At 44.3% G+C, this 19,608-nt stretch overlaps 1 protein-coding gene across 1 annotated transcript; it reads left to right on the top strand.

The window, feature by feature from the left end:
* Positions 1-1,284: 1,284 nt before the first annotated feature.
* Positions 1,285-19,597, top strand: LOC139554876 (protein mono-ADP-ribosyltransferase PARP10-like). The gene is made up of 12 exons (XM_071368102.1): positions 1,285-1,437; positions 4,233-4,408; positions 4,639-4,881; positions 6,338-6,568; positions 8,207-9,252; positions 9,534-9,749; positions 12,587-12,713; positions 12,926-13,583; positions 13,759-14,168; positions 14,358-14,491; positions 14,589-14,763; positions 14,986-19,597. Exons 2-12 carry the CDS (start codon positions 4,234-4,236, stop codon positions 15,282-15,284), a joined length of 3,714 nt encoding a protein of 1,237 aa, XP_071224203.1. The 5' UTR covers positions 1,285-1,437; position 4,233; the 3' UTR covers positions 15,285-19,597.
* The last annotated feature ends 11 nt before the right edge of the window (positions 19,598-19,608 follow it).

Raw genomic sequence — 19,608 nt, 5'->3', positions numbered from 1 at the left:
TTAGAGAATTTGTCCCATATGCACTGTGGTGTTTTAAATGACAAAGAATGGGACATGTAGCTGCTCAGTGTAAAATAAAGAAAAGATGTGCCAAGTGTGGAGGGGCACATGATTACGGTGAATGTGGAAGCAATGTGAAGGTTAAGTGCTGTAATTATGGGGGAGAACATAAGTGCAGCATTTGTTGGATGCCAGGTACAGAGAGATGCTAGAGGCTCAGAGATGCGGGATCAGTCATGATGTATCGAATGCAGAGGCCATAAAACAGATTGGTAGAACTACAGTGTGGACTGATGGATCTTACATGGATGTACCTGTAGTAAGTGGACCTACTGTCGGGGCTGGTGCTTCTGATGGTCCTGGCATGGTTGAGGTCGGTTCAGAAATCTTGTGCTCATGAATGTGCGGTGTCAAAGGACTTTGATAATGAATGAAGTTGACTTCATAGCTTTTATTGGTAAGGTTATCAATACGACTCGGGTTGTGGAAAGCAGAAATGCCAAGTTGAAGGTTATTGTGGAGACGGCAAAAGAGATGGGGGTAACAGATGTTACTGATAAATGGTTATTGACATGCTGAAAAATCCTAAGGGTGCAGTGTTTCAGCATGATATATACGTTTAATGGGGTAGGGGAGGAGTTTTGTGGGGAGGGGGGAAGGTTTGGTAGAAGTTAAGGATTTATTTGGTTTAGATAACTTAATAATAATAATTTTCTTTATGCTAGTACAGAATTGGGCAGATCATGATTGATCGTACATTCCAGCGCAGTAGGTGGCGGCATGCACTTAAACCATTGTTTGCGGACCACCATGATATCATAGAAGAAGAAGAAATTGTTAGATATTCAGGTCCCGCTGGGCCGCAGGGGAGTCAAGTCCTTGATCTGGGCAAAAGGGCTCAATCTTTGGCAAAGGGAGTGGGATACTAGTAGTAAGGGGAGGCAATTTTATCGTGTGCTCCAGTCATTAAAGGAAGAGGTGGGGTGTATGGGATGTAGAAGAGGAAGTTGGGTGGACTAGACTATGGGTTGGGAACACAGGTTTGAATGCCCCGTTGTGGATGGTAGGGAGACATGAAACAGGTCTGTGTGATGAGTGTTTAGAGGAGGAAATGGGGGAGCATGTGTTGATATTTTGTGAACTGTATGATGTAGATAGGGAGAGATTGTGTGAAAGGGTTAGAGAGATTGGATGGGGTTTGGGTGGTGTATTGGGGGGAGGGAAGTGGTGTCAAGCCTCTTTCAACTTCTTCGAGGAACAGGAAAAATTAAGAGAATTGAATGTATGTAGGCTGTGTCTGGCTTCGCACTCCAGTACAGTAGGTGGCAGTGTATGCACCTTAAATTGTATGCGACCTGCCAACGCAATCCCAAAGATGAAGAAATCGCCAATGAAGCCATTTCTGTGCGTCGTGATCTGAGAATGCTTGTATTCCAAGTAAGTTTTTCCTTTAAACTGCGAATAAAGGTGTTTCAAAGCTTTTTTCACCCGACAACTAAGGGCGAATTCATATTTATACCCAGCGAGAGTTATTATTCCTTTATTGTGTCATTTGCTCTGTGCTACTTGCGATGTTGTGTGTCTGGATAGTTTCAGTTTCTATTTCTTCGAAAATGAGTGACGTTACTAATGTACATAAAATCCACCACTTGCTATTATATTCAGCGATTTATTTGTTTTAGTTTTATTTAAGTCAACTTAACTCCTGACTTTTGTAGCCAAGTAGGATACATTTTGTGATCAATGCACATTACAGAATCAATACACACCTGGCTGTAGGTGTGTTCATACTAGGCCCTGTATGTGCTGGCTATGATACTTTTGGTTATGTAGTGTATTTACTGTATGTGGACACCTGATCGTTGAACATCTCATTCCAAAACTATGGGCATTAATATGGAGTGTATCCCCCCCTTTGCTGTTATAACAGCCTCCAGTCTTCTGGAAAGGCTTTCCACTAGATGTTGGAACATTGCTGCGGGGACTTGCTTCCGTTCAGCCACAAGAGCATTAGTGGGCGATTAGGCCTGGCTCCCAGTCGGCATTCCAATTCATCCCAAAGGTGTTCGATGGGGTTGAGGTCAGGTCTCTGCAGGCCAGTCAAGTTCTTTCACACCGATCTTGACAAACCATTTCTGTATGAATATGAATATGTGAATATGTATGAACTTTCCAATGTATGTATGAACTTTCCAATTTGTAAGTCGCTCTGGATAAGAGCGTCAGCTAAATGACTTAAATGTAAATGTAAAAATGTATGGACCTTGCTTTGCACGGGGGGCATTTTCATGCTGAAACAGGAAAGGGCCTTCTCCAAACTGTTGCAACAAAGTTGGAAGCAAAGAATTGTCTAGAATGTCATTGATGCTGTTGTGTTAAGATTTCCCTTCGCTGGAACTAAGGAGCCTGAACCATGAAAAACAGCCCCAGACCATTATTCCTCCTCCACCAAACTTTACAGTTGGCACTATGATTTGGGGCAGGTAGCGTTCTTCTGGCATCTGCCATACCCAGAATCGTCGGACTGCCAGATGGTGACGCGTGATTCATCACTCCAGAGAACACGTTTCCACTGCGCCAGAGTCCAATGGCGGCGAGCTTTACTTTACTGACTTTATTGTCCCCGTGTGAAAATTGTTGCGGTATCATGTACATGTTTAAAGTAGCCTTTAGGGCCTTCCGAGTGGCGCAGTGGTCTAAGACACTGCATCTCAGTGCTAGAGGTGTTACTACAGACCTGGGTTCATTCCTGGGTTCGGCTGTGGCCGGGAGTCCCAATTGGCCTAGCGTCGTCCGGGTTTGGCCGGTGGGGCTTTACTTGGCTCATCGCGCTCTAGCGACTTCTTGAGGCGGCCTGGTGCCTGCAGGCCCGACCCCGGTCACCAGTTGAATGGTGTTTTCTCTGACACATTGGTGCAGCTGGCTTTCAGGTTAAGCTGGCGGGTGTTAAGGAGTGCGGTTAGGTGGTGATGTTTCGGAGGAAGCATGTTCACCGAGCCCATTGGGCAATTGCAGCGATGAGACAAGATCGGTAGAAAGGGTGTAAAATACAAAAAAAAGACGACAAATAAATAAAGTGGCCTTTAGTAGACGACAAATTGACAATACAAAATTCATATTACACAATAAAAGAGACTAGCCTGCTGGCCTTACTGAGTTAATTTGAATATTAGCCCGAGCTGTTTAGGAGGGATATCACACCTGGTGCAAATTGTCTAGTTGTGTTTTTCCTGCTGGGGGGTGCCCTATACCTGCACCCAAAGGGGAGTAGTTCAAAGTCTGGGTACAGGGGGTGGCTTGGGTCTAAAATTATTTTGTGAGCCTTGCTGAGCGCCAAGCATGTCTGACTCATCCAAGCCTGTCTGATTCCAAGTACCTTACTTGCTGTGGTGATAATCCTTCTCAGCATATTCTTCTGGGTGATGCCAAACCAACAAACAATACAAAAAGTTTAAATATTCTCAATTAAAGATTTGTAAAACAGTCAGTATTGTACAATCAACAAAAGATCCCAGCATTTTGATAAAGTACAGTCTCTTCTGAAGCGTATTGTAGATCAGGTCTACATTTACTTCACTGAAGCTTATTGTCCAAGAGGACACCCAGATATTTGTATTACACCACTCCAGCTGATGCTTGGCATTGTGCATGGTGATCTTAGGCTTGTGTGCTGCTGCTCGGCCATGGAAACCCATTTCATGAAGCTCCCTGACGAACTGTTATTGTGCTGATGTTGCTTCCAGAGGCCGTTTGGAACTCGGTGATGAGTGTTGCAACTGAGGACAGACTATTTTTTTTTACACGCTACGCGATTCAGCACTCGACGATCCTGTTCTGTGAGCTTGTGTGGCCTACCACTTCGCGGCTGAGCCGTTTTTGCTCCTAAATGTTTCCACCTCACAATAACAACACTTACCAGTTGACCGGGGCAGCTCTAGCAAGGCAGAAATTTGACGAACTGACATGTTGGAAAGGTGGCATCCTATGATGGTGCCACGTTAAGTCACTGAGCTCTTCAGTAAGGCCACTCTACTGCCAATGGTTGTTTATGGAGATAGCATGACTGTGTGCTCGATTTTATACACCTGTCGGCAACGTGTGTCGCTGAAATAGCTGAATCCATTAATTTGAAGGTGTGTCCACATACTTTTGTAGGTATGTGTGTGTGTGCTTACACATTGTACTTTGCAAGTCAATCAATCCCATTGATTATTCCTGTGCCTGTATGTCAGGATGTCTGCTGAAAGCCAAGAGAACCGGACAGTGGAGGTGCTGGGAGTACCAGAGGAGGTGGAGGAGGAGCTGCTGTATTTGTACTTTGAGAACAAACGTCGTTCTGGGGGAGGTAATCTGGTGTCTGTGGCGCTGGAAGGGAGCCGGGCCTTACTGCTGTTTGAAGAGGCGGAGGGTAAGAATGCATTCAGTCGGTGTAATTATTGTGAACTGATATAATGTTTAAGGCCAATAAGTTTCACTTTATGAACCTACACATAATCAGATTTCCTTTCTTTATCTGGATCCACAGAAGTCTGATGTCTTAGCAACAGCTAGTCTTCCTGTGGTCCACATTCATGATAATATTGTTCCAAAAAACTATTCATCCATGGCATGCTAATTATGTCTGTGTTTGATTGACAGTTGCATCAAGGGTCCTGTCTAAAAGAGCACATGTCCTGAGCAATGCTGAGCTGACCGTGAGGAAGCCTGCGTGTAAGGATCCACGGAGGCTGCTGCTGCGGGGGGTTAACCCATCCAGCTGTCAAGAGCTGGTGGAGCTGTATGTAGAGAACATGATGGGGATGGGGATGGACGACTACACTCTGCACCCCTCACCTGGCAGGGACCTGGTCCTAGTACACTTCCATCAGGCCTTCAATAAAGGTTTGGGGTTTTCCTATTAAGTTGAACCCCCTGGAGTCGATTTCCGCAGCCCTGTGGAAATCTAATTAGCATAAATGTATCCCCATAAGAATCTGTCAGTTTAAGCTAGAGTTTTTTTGTTTTGCATTGGATGAACCTCAATCCACCGATGTCGCACTTCCACATCTGCGGTTAAAGGTGACAGAGCTAGAGCGGTGTTTGTTAGACCATGAGACCAATGTTCCATCTAAGCTGCACAGGCGCGCAGCTCCCCGGAACTGCCATGCAGAAGAAATATCAGCCCGTGCAGAGAAGCACTAAACTTTCTAGAGTTTTCCCACTTAGTTAACACTATAAACGTTTCCCTTTACTGTGTCAATTGTGAACGAATTAACGCGATTTAATTATCCACTTTCAATGCAACATATCGACACAAAGCGAACTATGCAAGAGATTTTGTAGGCAGAACGCATCTGAGTAGGATTGTATTGACACGCACGACTCAGCCTGTACTCTACACAGGCCGGTGCGACATAACTAATCAGAACTGCAGTAGGCCTATATGCAAATAAACCATTGCCATATATGGATCTGTGCCATTCACTTTGAACTGGACTGTGTTTACAGCATGCGTAGACGCGCTTGTTTTGAGATCAAAGCGAGAGTTGCATGTAGCCATGTGCAGGTTCGGTCCTTGCCGTTCTGTCGCCATAGGCGAGACCAAAAAAATAGCATGAGACAACCATGAAAATTGGTCTTCTCACAATTCTCTGTAGCGTCCGAACCGTTTGACCTACAAACTATTATGACCCCTCTCGAACACAAGAGGGACTTGTCTGAAGTCGGTACTGCTGATCTGCCAACTTCTGTCTATAGTGTTTGAACAGTTTGGGCTACTTGTCGGTTGTGTTGCTATCGGATGCCCACAGTCCTTACAAGATTCATCTGAAGGTCCCCCGGATACCAGTTCAAACATTTTATGGAAGTATACTGAACAAAAATATAAACGCAACTAGGGCTCAGCGGTATACCATATTTTACTATATACCGGTATTGATGCAAAGACCGGTTTGAGTTTTTACTTTACCTTCCATAATGGAATTTCAAGGTTTGTTTTGTTAAATGTGATACACAACTCCGGCGCTTATAATGTACGTTTTCCATAGTTTACTTCTGTCATCTCTCCCTTCTGCTGCTGCTTAATGCTGCTAATCACACCAAGCCATGCCCCTCCCTGTTACTCAAGGAGAGAGTAGTTGCTCGACCACAGAGTCACAAGCACACCTCATTCAGGGGAGTTGAGCCCCCCCCCTTTTGGATAAAAGTTAAGTATCATCACAACTAAACCATAGATTTTAAGTAATTGAGGACGGCTCATGATTTGGGAAACAATATAATTACAAATATATTGTATGTGGCTATGCTTTTGCATACAATATAGTTAATTTGTGAATTCTTCCTTATTTTGCATGCACAGACTTCCAGAAGCTTTGCTCAAAGATCTCTAAGAAGCCTCTGGATGGAGCGCAGATCGTTCTGGAACAGATCGATACAACTGACGCCATCCTAATTGAGAACATGCACCCCAGCATCACAGCAGACATGCTTAATCTGTACCTGGAGAGCCAACGGGGCGGGCGCGGTGAAGTTAAGGAGGTCATCATGATGTCAGAGGGGGTTGCCAGGGTCTCCTTCCTGGACTTTGACTGTACGTTTTGAATTTTTTTTATGTACTGTATCTCTACCGAATGTTTGTTTGGATGTAAGTGAAGGACGTCATCCATAAGGGCTTCATCTGTTTGTGTACAAGCAATTCCATTTTAGCTGTTGTATCTGTTTTAAAGTAATTATGTTAGATGTTGTAACTACCGGTCAAGAGTTTTAGAACACCTACTCTTTCAAGGGTTTTTCTTTATTTTACTTTTTTCTACATTGGAGAATAATAGTGAAGACATCACCACTATGAAATGACACATAAGGAATCATGTAGTGACCAAAAACGTGTGCAACAAATCAAAATATATCTGAGATTCTTCAAATAGCCACCCTATGCCTTGATGACAGCTTTGCACACTCTTGGCATTCTCTCAACCAGCTTCATGAGGTAGTCACCTGGAATGGTCCCGTGTGGCTCAGTTGGTAGAGCATGGCGCTTGCAACGCCAGGGTTGTGGGTTCATTCCCCACGGGGGGACCAGGATGAATATGTATGAACTTTCCAATTTGTAAGTCGCTCTGGATAAGAGCGTCTGCTAAATGACTTAAATGTAAATGTAAATGTCACCTGGAATGCATTTCAATTAATGCATTCCAGACGCAGAGTAGGTGAACGGATGATCTCCGAATGTGTAGTTCCCCCTGCATTCTGCAGCGATACGCCATCCCATCTAGTTTGCGCTTTGTGGGACTATCATTTGTTTTTCAATTGGACAATGACCCAACACACCTCCAGGCTGTGTAAGGGCTATTTTACCAAAAGGAGAGTGATGGAGTGCTGCATCAGATGATCTGGCCCCCACATTCCCCTGACCTCAAACAAATTGAGATAGTTTGGGATGAGTCGGACCGCAGAGTGAAGGAAAAGCAGCCAACAAGTGCTCAGCATATGTGGGAACTCCTTCAAGACTGTTGGAAAAGCATTCCAGGTGAAGCTGGTTGAGAGAATGCCAAGAGTGTGCAAAGCGTTCATCAAGGCAAAGGGTGGCTATTTTATTTTTATTTCACCTTTATTTAACCAGGTAGGCAAGTTGAGAACAAGTTCTCATTTACAACTGTGACATGGCCAAGATAAAACAAAGCAGTTCGACACATATAACAACACAGAATAAGTCTATATACAATGTGAGCAAATGAGGTGAGATAAGGGTGGTAAAGGCAATAAATAGGCCATGGTGGCGAAGTAAATACAATATAGCAATTAAAACACTGGAATGGTAGATTTGACAGTAGATGAGTGTGCAAAGTAGAAATACTAGGGTGCAAAGGAGCTAAATAAATAAATACAGTAGGGGAAGAGGTAGTTGTTTGGGCTATTTATAGATGGGCTATGTACAGGTGCAGTGATCTGTGAGCTGCTCTATTTGAAGAATATAAAATATATTTTGATTTAACACTTTGGGTTACGACATGATTCCATATGTGTTATTTCATAGTTTTGATGTCTTCACTATTATTCTACAATGTAGTAAAAATAAAGAAAAACCCTTGAATCAGTAGGTGTTCTAAAACTTTTGACTGGTAGTGTATGTCAATGCAACATAAAAGCATAAAGCTGAGGTATAAAGCATGCAAATTCTATGCAGCTGTTGAATGTATTTTATTCCCTTCCTTGTTATTGCATCTAACAGCAGTGGAACGTGTCCTTAAACAATCACATAAACTGGAGGAGACAGATCTGACGGTCAGGCCTTACTTCTCCTTCCTCCAATCAGAGGACAGCTCCTCCTCACCTCTGACCTCTCCCCTGACCTCTGTGAATGGAACATCAGATAGTAGCACAACGAACACACAGCAGACAGACAGTGGTGGTCAATCACAGACTGATTCTCTCCCTGCAGACATAACCAATGACCGTTCTCAGTGCTCCCACAAGGCTATCTCTGAGCCTCTGGTCCCCCCTGTGTCCCAGGCAGCAGCAGCCCAGGAAGGCATGGATGACCTAATTTCGACCCCAGAGCCCATGTCTAGCCACATTTCCGTCCCAGACCCGGTGAAACTCACCCTGCTCCAGGCCAGTCCCCTGCTTCAGAGCCTCCAGCTGGCCCACCAAGGCTGTAGCGTCCAGATCAGGGAGGACGGGGTCCACATGGCCGGGCCTGACCGGCTAGTGCTGGAGCAGTTGAAGAACGCTGTGTTGGAGTTCCTTGGGGGTGTGGCCCAGGCTCATCTCACCTTTGACCCAGAAAAGGCACACTTCCTGGCCAAACAGGAAGTGAAGGACAGGCTGCTGCAGACGTTGAAAGAAAACGGGCTGCCGTCCATGTACACCGTGTCGGACTGTGTCGTCCTTGTAACGTCTCTGTCTCCCAGCTTGGTGAGCCAGGCATGTAGCATGTTGAAGACTCTGCTGTCTGACTTCAGTATCCCTGTGGACAGAGCGTATGAGTGTATGCTGTACGCCCAGGAGTGGACTGGCTTCCTCCAGTCTCTGGGTCTCTGCTCAGCTAATGTGTCAGAAAGAGGACAGATAGATGTCCTGACTCTGAGAGGGTTGGAGGAGGAGAAGCAGGCTAAGATAGTGGAGTTCCTCAGTACACCCATTGAAACGGAGGCTATCATCTCTATGGAGACAGGCATGTTGAAGTACATCCAGACCCACCATCATCAGCTACTGGCTGATATGAACCAGGTGTCTATCTTCCCTCTGGACGCACATGGCGTCTGTGGACTCAGAGTAGGTGTTTTACTTTTTAGAATAATCATAAAAGCATGCATTGCATTATATAAATTCAACACAGTATATGCTGTAATTCTCTCATACCCTTTTCACACTCCCGAGTCACACTGAACTATACTGGTTACACATGCTGGAGAGGACAATGTGAAAAGAAAATCTCAGCCAGTATAGTACGGCTAAAATGTGCATGCTATCGTGAAAAGGGTGTCGGATGTCTTGGTGAATGGTCTTATAAACTTTCCACTTCCTTTAATCATCCATGTGACTGTGATTGGTAGATCCAAGGCAATGCTGCGGCATGTCAAATGGCCGATGAGGTTCTGAGGGGCGTGGTGTTGTCCACCGAGACCAGAACCATCACGGTGAAACAGACGGGCGTGGCGCGATTCCTCATCCAGGAGGGGGAGGGGACCAGCATCCTCAGGGAGATGCAGACTAAGTTCCAGGTCTACATCAACATGGAGAAGGTGCACTGGGAACCCCTGGACAACGAGGTAGTTGGCTCAATGATAAAGACATTAATATAGACTGTATCATTACTAATTAACTAGCAAATGTGGTAGCCAAATTACAATCTACACATAGACAGGGATTTGTTTTCTGTGCCATGGATTTCTTCCTCTACATTTGATAGATTCTTTAAATGTTTGCTGTATAAGTATGGTTAAAGACATTCTCTGGAACTTTAGTAACTAAGTATTTTTTTAAACCTCCGGCTTTGAGCTAGATGTGTATGTAGTTGATACATGCATAATCTACACTGGACAAAAATATGAACACAACATGCAACAATTTCTATGATATTTGACAGATTTATATGAACTGTAACTCAGTAATTTAAAAAACTTCATCAGGCCCTTGTGTATGGATTTCACATGACTGGGAATACAGATATGCATCTGTTGGTCATGCAGTGCGACACATCTCCTTCGCATAGAGTTGATCAGGCTGTTGATCGTGGCCTGTGGAATGTTGTCCCACTTCTCTTCAATGGATGTACGAAGTTGCTGGATATTTGCGGGAACTGGAACACGCTGTCGTACACGTCGATCCAGAGCATCTCAAACATGCTCAATGGGGTACATGTCTGGTGAGTATGCAGGCAATGGAAGAACTGGGACATTTTCAGCTTCCAGGAATTGTGTACAAAACATGGGTGCTGTGCATTATCATGCTGAAACATGAGGTGACGGCGGCGGATGAATGGCACGACAATGGATCTCAGGATCTCGTCACGGTATCTCTGTGCATTGAAATTGCCATCGCTAAAATGCAATTGTGTTCGTTGTCTGTAGCTTATGCTTGCCCATACCATAACCCCACCGCCACCATGGGGCACTCTGTTCACAACATTGACATCAGCAAACCATTCGCCCACACGACGCCATGCACGCTGTCTGCCATCTGCCCGGTACAGTTGAACTGGGTATTAATCAACGAAGAGCACACTTCTCCAGTGCGCCAGTGGCCATCGAAGGTGAGCATTTGGCCACTGAAGTCGGTTACGACGCCGAGCTGCAGTCAGGTTACTAAGAGGGAAGTAAACACATTTTTGAGAAATAAGCTGTTTGTGAGTATGGAACATTTCTGGGATCTTTTTTTTCAGCTCATGAAACATGGGACCAACACTTGACATGTTGCTTTTATATTTTTGTTCATTGTATGAACAGAATTAGTGTCTTACCTCAGTTAGCCACGAAATCCCTACTTTGAAAGGGCCTGTTTTTCCAGAAACTGCTGAGTAATTTTCCCCCTAGGGGGCTGGCCCACTAGCAATTTGAGTCCTAGCCAATGAGCTTCAGTCCCTTGTCATTTTGAGTGACAAATAGCAAGATGCACAGAGAGCAATAACGTGGTGCATATATGACATACTAAACCATTTTTGGGGACCAATTTTGCATCATGAGTTCTACTTTGGGAACTACTGGCTAAAAAGTATACAAAAGTACTGGAGAATCTCTTTAAGCATATGGTGTATTTCAGAGACATATATATATATATATATATATATATATATAAGTGCATTCGGAAAGTATTCAGACCCCTTGACATTTTCCACAGTTTGTTGCGCTACAGCCTTATTCTGAAATAGATCACATTTTTTCCTCATCTATCTACACACAATGACAAAGAAAAAACATGTTTTTATATAATTTCACCCCCCCAAATAAACAAATACCTTATTTACATATGTCTTCAAACCCTTTGTTTTGAGACTTGAAATTGAGCTCAGGTGCATCCTGTTTCCATTGATTGTCCTTGATGTTTTTACAACTTGATTGGGGTCCACCTGTGGTAAATTCAATTGATTGGACACGATTTGGAAAGGCACACACCTGTCTATATAATGTTCCACAGTTGACAGTGCATGTTAGAGCAAAAACAAAGCCATGAGTTCGCAGGAATTGACCATAGAGCTCTGAGACAGGATTGTGTCGATTGTACAGATCTGGGGAAGGGTACCAGCATTGAAGGTCCCCAAGAACACAATGGCCATCATTCTTAAATGGAAGTTTGGAACCACCTAGACTCTTCTTAGAGCTGGCCGCCTGGCTTTGGTCAGGGAGGTGACTAAGAACCCGATGGTCACTCTGACAGAGTTCCTCTGTGGAGATGGGAGAACATTCCAGAAGGACAACCATCTATGCAGCACTCCACCAATCAGGCCTTTATGGCAGAGTAGCCAGACTGAAGCCACTCCTCAGTAAAAGGCACCTGACAGCCAGCTTGGAATTTGCCAAAAGGCACCTAAAGAATCTCGGACCATGAGAAACAAGATTATCTGGTCTGATGAAACCAAGATTGAACTATTTGGCCTGAATGCCAAGTGTCACATCTAGAGGAAACCTGGCACCATCCCTACGGTGAAGCATGGTGGTGGCAGCGTCATGCTGTGGGGATTTGTTTTCAGCGGCAGGGACTGGGATACTAGTCAGGATCGAGGGAAAGATGAATGGAGCAAAGTACAGCGAGATCCTTGATGAAAACCTGCTCCAGAGCACTCAGGACCTCAGACTGGGGTGAAGGTTCACCTTCCAACAGGACAACGACCCTAAGCACACAGCCAAGACAATGCAGGAGTTGCTTCTGGACAAGTCTCTGAATGTCCTTGTGGCCCAGCCAGAGCGCTGACTTGAACTCGATCAAACATCTCTGGAGACCTGAAAATAGCTGTGCAGGGACGCTCCTCCTCCAACCTGACAGAGCTTGAGAGGAACTACAGAGAAGAATGGGAGAAACTCCCCAAACCGAATGCACTGTATTCTTTGTGTCTCTCTGTGTGTGTGTATGCATGTATGTTGTGTATTCTAGTTTTGTTATCTCCCTACAGGACATCTTTGAGGCTGCGTGGGATATGACGTCCCATCAGAGCTTCCAGAGAAGTTCCTTACAGGCCTCAACATCAGTTCTGACTCACACTATCCAGACTTCCAACAACCTCTCAGCTTCAGACAGAGGTGCATACTTTCATTTTACTCTTCTCATATCAATCAAATGTATTTGTAAATCCCTTTTTACAACATTTGTCACAGTGTTGTACAGTAACCCAGCCTGGACCCTAAAGAGCATATGGAAGCACGGTGGCCAGAATAATGTTCAGAGAAGGTGGTTATTCTATTGGGATTGTTGTTTTGCAATTCATCACTGAAAACCTATGTACTGATCCCAGATCGTATAGAGGAGGCAAAGAGGCTGTTCTCAGCCATAGATGAGACGCTGGACTCTGGCCTCTCCGGTTTGACCAGAACCACTGACATCGAGGAGGATCTGTATACGGCCGAGGAACCCATGACCCTGAGCTCTGACCAGGGCCCAGACAGTGCTAACGTTGAGGTGGAGGAAGAGCCTCCACTGCCCCTGGTGGAGGGAGGGGATGCTGACGATGAGGGTGCTACTGCTTCTGTGGTGACTCAGGATGGAGAGCTGTCCCGGGCCATGCAACTCTCCACTACCCTGGAGGAGGAGGCGCAGATGTCCCTGGCCATCCAGTACTCTATGGAGACCACCAAGAGGTCCCTGGCTGACGAGGAGGAGGAGCTGCAGAAGGTTCTAGAGCTGTCTAAGAAGATGACGAAGATGACTCGGGATGATGGTGGTGCCATGCCTACCGCTTCCCTCCCTACTGCTGGCTCCCACCTCGATCAGGCTGTCCAGGTATCTCTGCAGGAGGCTATTCAGTCAGCCAACTCGGCAACAATCTTTGTGTTCGCTGGCTACAGTTGTGACCTGATCAGAGTGGACATTGCCCTGAACAAGAGGGTCAGTATTAAACAGCATGAGGAGAAGCTAGAGCACCGCAGCCTGAGGAACCTGTCTCCGTATCACAGGTGTGTGTGTGTACAGTTCTATGTATTTTTTTTGTGGAAAATCTATATTGAATTCAGTTGCATTTTTTCCCGATTTGAGTTCAATATCATATTGGTTTATATAAAATACATTGCAACAGTGTGAATGTTTACTTTTTTGTAAATTGTTTCATTGTCAATTAAATCAACCAATCAGGTGGTGTCTGGACCTCATCAAGAGGAAACACGCCGTGGAGGTCACCATCCAGGGAACTACGGCAATCATCTCCGGGTTCAAGGACTTTGTTACCGGTGCGATGCCGGACATGAAGCTGCTGCTGAGGAGGATCTCCACGACGACATCAGACGCTGACATCCTGCGGACAGTGCAATGGGTGTGGCACGACCCGGCGTCGTCAGGGACGGAGATCCCGTACGCTCCTGAGGCGACAGTGTTCATGGAGAACGCCTGGAAGATGAGACAGAAAAAGATCGACATCCTGCTCAACAACCTGCCGCACATCATTAACTTTGAGAAGATGCAGGAGTACAACGTTGCCTCTGGGAAGTCCGTAACCATCTCCAGGAAGATGCTGAGCTCAGATGACATGTACTCAGAGATGCAAGGTAAAGAACTTAGCAAATACTGTATGTGAGCTTATTGTTATGGGGGGGATAAGAATTACATTTGTGAGATGCTATTTCATTACTGATGCAATATCCCTGTTATCTTAATATTAACAAAGCTATTTAATGTTGCACCGTTTTCCTTCAAGCTATATTGCACTTATGTTACAATATGTTTCTGTTTTTCAGATGAGGACTACAGTCTACTGTCCAACCTGCCTGAAACATCCAGAATGAACAAGGACTCTGATGAGTTCCGGGATGTTGTGAAAGACTTCTACGACTCCACACAGGAGTACCACAACGAAATCCGAATCATTAAGGTATGTAGTATCTATCGACGTCTACAGCAACTAACCATTAACTTTGTATTGTATCAGTGATGTCGGAGTCCATTCCTCTGTTAATCTTATTTCCCAGGTTGAGAAGCTGATGAATAGGCTCCTGTACAACCAGTACAGACTGAAGAAGGCTAGTATAAATCAGAGTACCACTGACCCAGAAGTGGAGCGGACTCTGTACCACGGCACAAGCGAGACCAGCGTGAAAGAGATCTGTGTTCATGGCTTCAATAGAAGCTTCTGTGGAAAGAATGGTGAGGCCTTCTAATATAAAAAAAAGTCTCGGTAGTTCATCAGCGTTTTCATTTTATCATTATTTTCATTGTAGAAGATGTAGACTGTTGTAATAATGTGGCCTCTTGTCTATGCTGGTCTCTGCAGCCATTGTGTACGGTCAAGGGTTGTACTTTACTAATTTGGCCTATTGTATCTCTTTCTGTAATAATTTGGTCTCTCGTTGTGGTTTTTCTCTGCAGCCACTGTGTATGGTCAGGGGGTCTACTTTGCTGTGAACTCGGCCCTGTCCATCCAGGATCAATATTCTCCCCCCAACGCAGATGGACACAAGTTTGTGTTTGTGGCCAAGGTGCTGACTGGGGACTTCACTCAGGGCAGTCATTCCATGAAGGCTGCTCCTCTGAAGGAGAGCTCTGACATACCACTCCGATACGACAGCGTGGCAGATAAGACTGACAACCCCTCTCTGTTTGTGATCTTCAACGACACACAGGCCTACCCTGAGTATCTCATCACATGTCAGAAGATTCCCCGCTGAGGGAAGGAGCGAGTGGGAGATGATTGATATCCAAAGAACTGTTTCGTCAGAGTTTTATTTGTTAGTTTTCTCCCTATTGAGAAAAGAGGATTCAAATAAATGTGTATTTGTCACATGAGCCGAATACAACAGGTGTAGTAGACCTTACAGTGAAATTCTTACTTACAAGCACTTAACCAACAATGCTGTCTTTAAAAAAAAAACACACACAAAAAGAATAAGAAATAAAAGTAACATAATTCTAGAGCAGCAGTAAAATAACAATAGCGAGGCTATATACAGGGGGTACCGGTACAGAGTCGATGTGCAGGGGCACCGGTTAGTCAGGGTAATGGAGGCAATATGTACATGTAGGTAGAGCTATTCAAGTGACTGCATAGATAATAAAAAGAGAGTAGCAGCAGCGTAAAAGAGGGGGGCAATGCAAATAGTCTGGGTAGCTAATTGATTGGATGTTCAAGAGTCTTATGGCTTGGGGGTGGAAGCTGTTTAGAAGCCTCTTGGACCTAGACTTGGCGCTCCGGTACCGCTTGCTGTGCGGTAGCAGAGAGAACAGTCTATGACTAGGGTGACTGGATTCTTTGACAATTTTTAGGGCCTTCCTCTGACACTGCCTGGTATAGAGGTCCTGGATGGCAGGAAGCTTGGCCCCAGTGATGTACTGGGCTGTACGCACTAGCCTAATATGTACTGCCTTGCGGTCGGAGGCCGAGCAGTTGCCATACCAGGCAGTGATGCAACCAGTCCGGATGATCTTGACTGATTAATGGGAATTCTATTTGAAAAAAAGAATAAGAATATACTGTGTATTGTGTTTGTGATACTGCCCGAGAAGCTGGTATTTGGAGGATATATTGACACGGATGTTGTTAGGCCAGAGACTAAGTCGAGCCAATATACAGTGCATTCGGAAAGTATTCAGACCCCTTGACTTTTTCACATTTTGTTACATTACAGCCTTATTCTAAAATGGATCAAATAAAAACAATCCCCCTCAATCTACACACAATACCCCTTAATGACAAAGCAAAAACAGGTTTAGACTTTTTTTTACAAATGTATTAAAAAAAATACGTGAATGTGATTTACATTATTTTAAGTATTCAGACACTTTACTCAGTACTTTGTTGAAGCACCTTTGGCAGCGATTACAGCCTCGACTCTTCTTGGGTATGACGCTACAAGCTTGGCACCCCTGTATTCGGGAAGTTTCTCCCATTCTTCTCTGCAGATCTTCTCAAGCTCTGTCCGGTTGGATGGGGAGTGTTGCTGCACAGCTGTTTTCAGGTCTCGATTGGGCTCTGGCTGGGCCACTCAAGGATATTGAGACTTGTCCTGAAGCCGCTCCTGCATTGTCTTGGCTGTGTGCTTAGGGTCGTTGTCCTGTTGGAAGATGAACCTTCGGCCCCAGTCTGAGGTCCTGAGTGCTCTGGAGCAAGTTTTTGTCAAGAATCTCTCTGTACTTTGCTATGTTCATCTTTCCCTCGATCCTGACTAGTCTCCCAGTCCCTTCCGCTGAGAAACATCCCCACAGCATGATGCTGCCACCACCATGCTTCACCGTAGAGATGGTGCCAGATTTCCTCCAGAAGTGATGCTTGGCATTCAGGCCCAAAGAGTTCAATCTTGGTTTCATCAGACCAGAGAATCTTGTTTCTCATGGTATGAGTGTCTTTTAGCTGCCTTTTGGCAAACTACAAGCGGGCTGTCATGTGCTTTTTACTGAGGAGTGGCTTCTGTCTGACCACTCTAGCATAAAGGCCTGATTTGTTGAGTGCTGCAGAAATGGTTGTCCTTCTGGAAGGTTCTCCCATCACCACAGAGGAACTCTGGAGACCTGTCCATGGGTTCTCGGTCACCTCCCTGACCAAGGCCTTGTCCCCCAATTGCTCAGTTTGGCTGGGCGGCCAGCTCTAGGAAGAGTCTTGGTGCTTCCAAATTTCTTGGGGACCTTAAATGCTGCAGAAATGTTTTGGTACACTTCCCCAGATCTGTGCCTCAACACTATCCAGTCTCGGAGCTCTACGGACAATTACTTCAACCTCATGGCTTGGTTTTTGCTCTGACATACACTACCGTTCAAAAGTTTGGGGTCACTTAGAAATGTCCTTGTTTTTAAAGAAAAGCAACAACAAAAGTCCATTGAAATAACATCAAATTGATCAGAAATACAGTGTAGACATTGTTCATGTTGTAAATGACTATTGTAGCCGGAAACTACTGATTTTTAATGGAATATCTACGCAGGCGTACAGAGGCCCATTATCAGCAACCATCACTCCTGTGTTCCAATGGCACGTTGTGTTAGCTAATCCAAGTTTATCATTTTAAAAGGCTAATTGATCAATAGAAAACTCTTTTGCAATTATGTTAGCACAGCTGAAAACTGTTGTTCTGATTTAAAGAAGCAATAAAACTGTCCGCCTTTAGACTTGTTGAGGTTCTGGAGCATCAGCATTTGTGTTTTCGATTACAGGCTCAAAATGGCCAGAAACAAATCATTTTCTTCTGAAATCCGTCAGGCTATTCCATGAGAGAATTTGTCAAGACTAGTGAAGATCTCGTACAACGCTGTGTACTACTCCCTTCATAGTATAGCGCAAACTGGCTCTAACCAGAATAGAAAGAGTGGAATGCCCCGGTGCACTACTGAGCAAGAGGACAAGTACATTAGTGTCTAGTTTGAGAAAGACCCCTCTCAAGTCCTCAAATAGCAGCTTCATTAAATAGTACCCGCAAAACACCAGTCTCAACGTCAACAGTGAAGAGGCGCCTCCGGGATGCTGGCCTTCTAGGCAGAGTTGCAAAGAAAAAGCAATATCTCAGACTGGCCAATTGAAGATGGGCAAAATAACAGACACTGGACAGAGGAAGATTGGAAAAAGTGTTATGGACAGACAAATCGACGTTTGAGGTGTTCGGATCACAAAGAACATTTGTGAGACGCAGAAAAAATTTAAAGATGCTGGAGGAGTGATTGACGCCATCTGTCAAGCATGGTGCAGGCAATGTGATGGTCTGGGGGTGCTTTGGTGGTGGTAAAGTGGGAGATTTGTACAGGGTAAATGGCATCTTGAAGAAGCAAGGCTATCACTCCATTTTGCAACACCATGCCATACCCTGTGGATGGCGCTTAATTTGAGAAAATGTCCTCCTACAACAGGACAATGACCTAAAGCACAGCTCCAAACTATGCAAGAACTATTTAGGGAAGAAGCAGTCAGCTGGTATTCTGTGTATAATGGAGTGGCCAGAATAGTCACTGGATCTCAGCCCTATTGAGTTGTTGTGGGAGCAGCTTGACCGTAAGAAGTGACCATCAAGTCAATCTAATTTGTGGGAGGTGCTTCAGCAAGCATGTGGTGAAATCTCTTCATATTACCTCAACAAATTGACAACTAGAATGCCAAAGGTCTGCAAGGTTATAATTGCTGCAAATGCAGGATTCTTTGACGGACACTATTTCAATTAAAAATCATTGTTTATAACCTTGTCAACATCTTGACTACATTTCTTATTCATTTTGCAACTAATTTCATGTATGTTTTCATGGAAAACAAGGACATTTCTAAGTGACCCCAAACTTTTGAATGGTAGTGTAAACTGTCAACTGTGGGACCTTATATAGACAGGTGTGTGCGCCTTTCCAAATCATGTCCAGTCAATTGAATTTACCACAGGTGGACTCCAAGTTGTAGAAACATCTCCAAGGCTGATCAATGGAAACAGGATGCATAAGAACACCCATGCCAATATATCCTCTGAACAGCAGCTTCTCTGGTGTTAGCACTTAATATGCATCTTAATATAATTTTTGTGTTTACACCGCTACTGTTTATTTCTAAGACAACACTATAGCAGCCTCCTACTGTATAATGATTACAAATACTCATTGTTATCCATATCAATAATACGATTGTAATGCATACACTTCAATTCAATCATATGAATTAGATGAATGTAATAGTTTGGAACCATATTGTTTCCAGTATAGTTTGATGTTTATAATCAGTTTAACAACGCACCTCCAATGGTGTGACATGGAATGTTACTTGTGAAATATACGCATTTAACTGGTAATATGTCTGGCAAAGCCAAACAGTTACTTTACTTATCATGTTGCCTTAGTTTTATATTTATTGTATTCCCTCTGAGACATGTTTACATTTACTTTTTATTTTGTAAAAAGGTGGCTGTAATTGAAGATTTGTGTTCAATTAAACGTGTCCTGTCATATTTATGTACACAACTGCAATGCACACATGGTGAGATTTCAATCTGTACACACATTTTTCTATAAAGATAGGAACTAGTGTTGTGTGGT

This window comes from Salvelinus alpinus, chromosome 26 (genome assembly GCF_045679555.1).
Source record: "Salvelinus alpinus chromosome 26, SLU_Salpinus.1, whole genome shotgun sequence".
Classification (NCBI taxonomy): domain Eukaryota; kingdom Metazoa; phylum Chordata; class Actinopteri; order Salmoniformes; family Salmonidae; genus Salvelinus; species Salvelinus alpinus.
This window is presented reverse-complemented; position numbering and strand designations above follow the sequence as displayed.

Coding starts and splice junctions, on each gene's coding strand:
- LOC139554876 (XM_071368102.1), top strand. CDS start 4,234: ATGTCTGCTGAAAGCCAAGAGAACCGGACAGTGGAGGTGCTGGGAGTA. Junction 6,569..8,206: donor CTCCTTCCTGGACTTTGACT/GTACGTTTTGAA, acceptor TGCATCTAACAG/CAGTGGAACGTGTCCTTAAA. Junction 14,764..14,985: donor AAGCTTCTGTGGAAAGAATG/GTGAGGCCTTCT, acceptor TTTTCTCTGCAG/CCACTGTGTATGGTCAGGGG.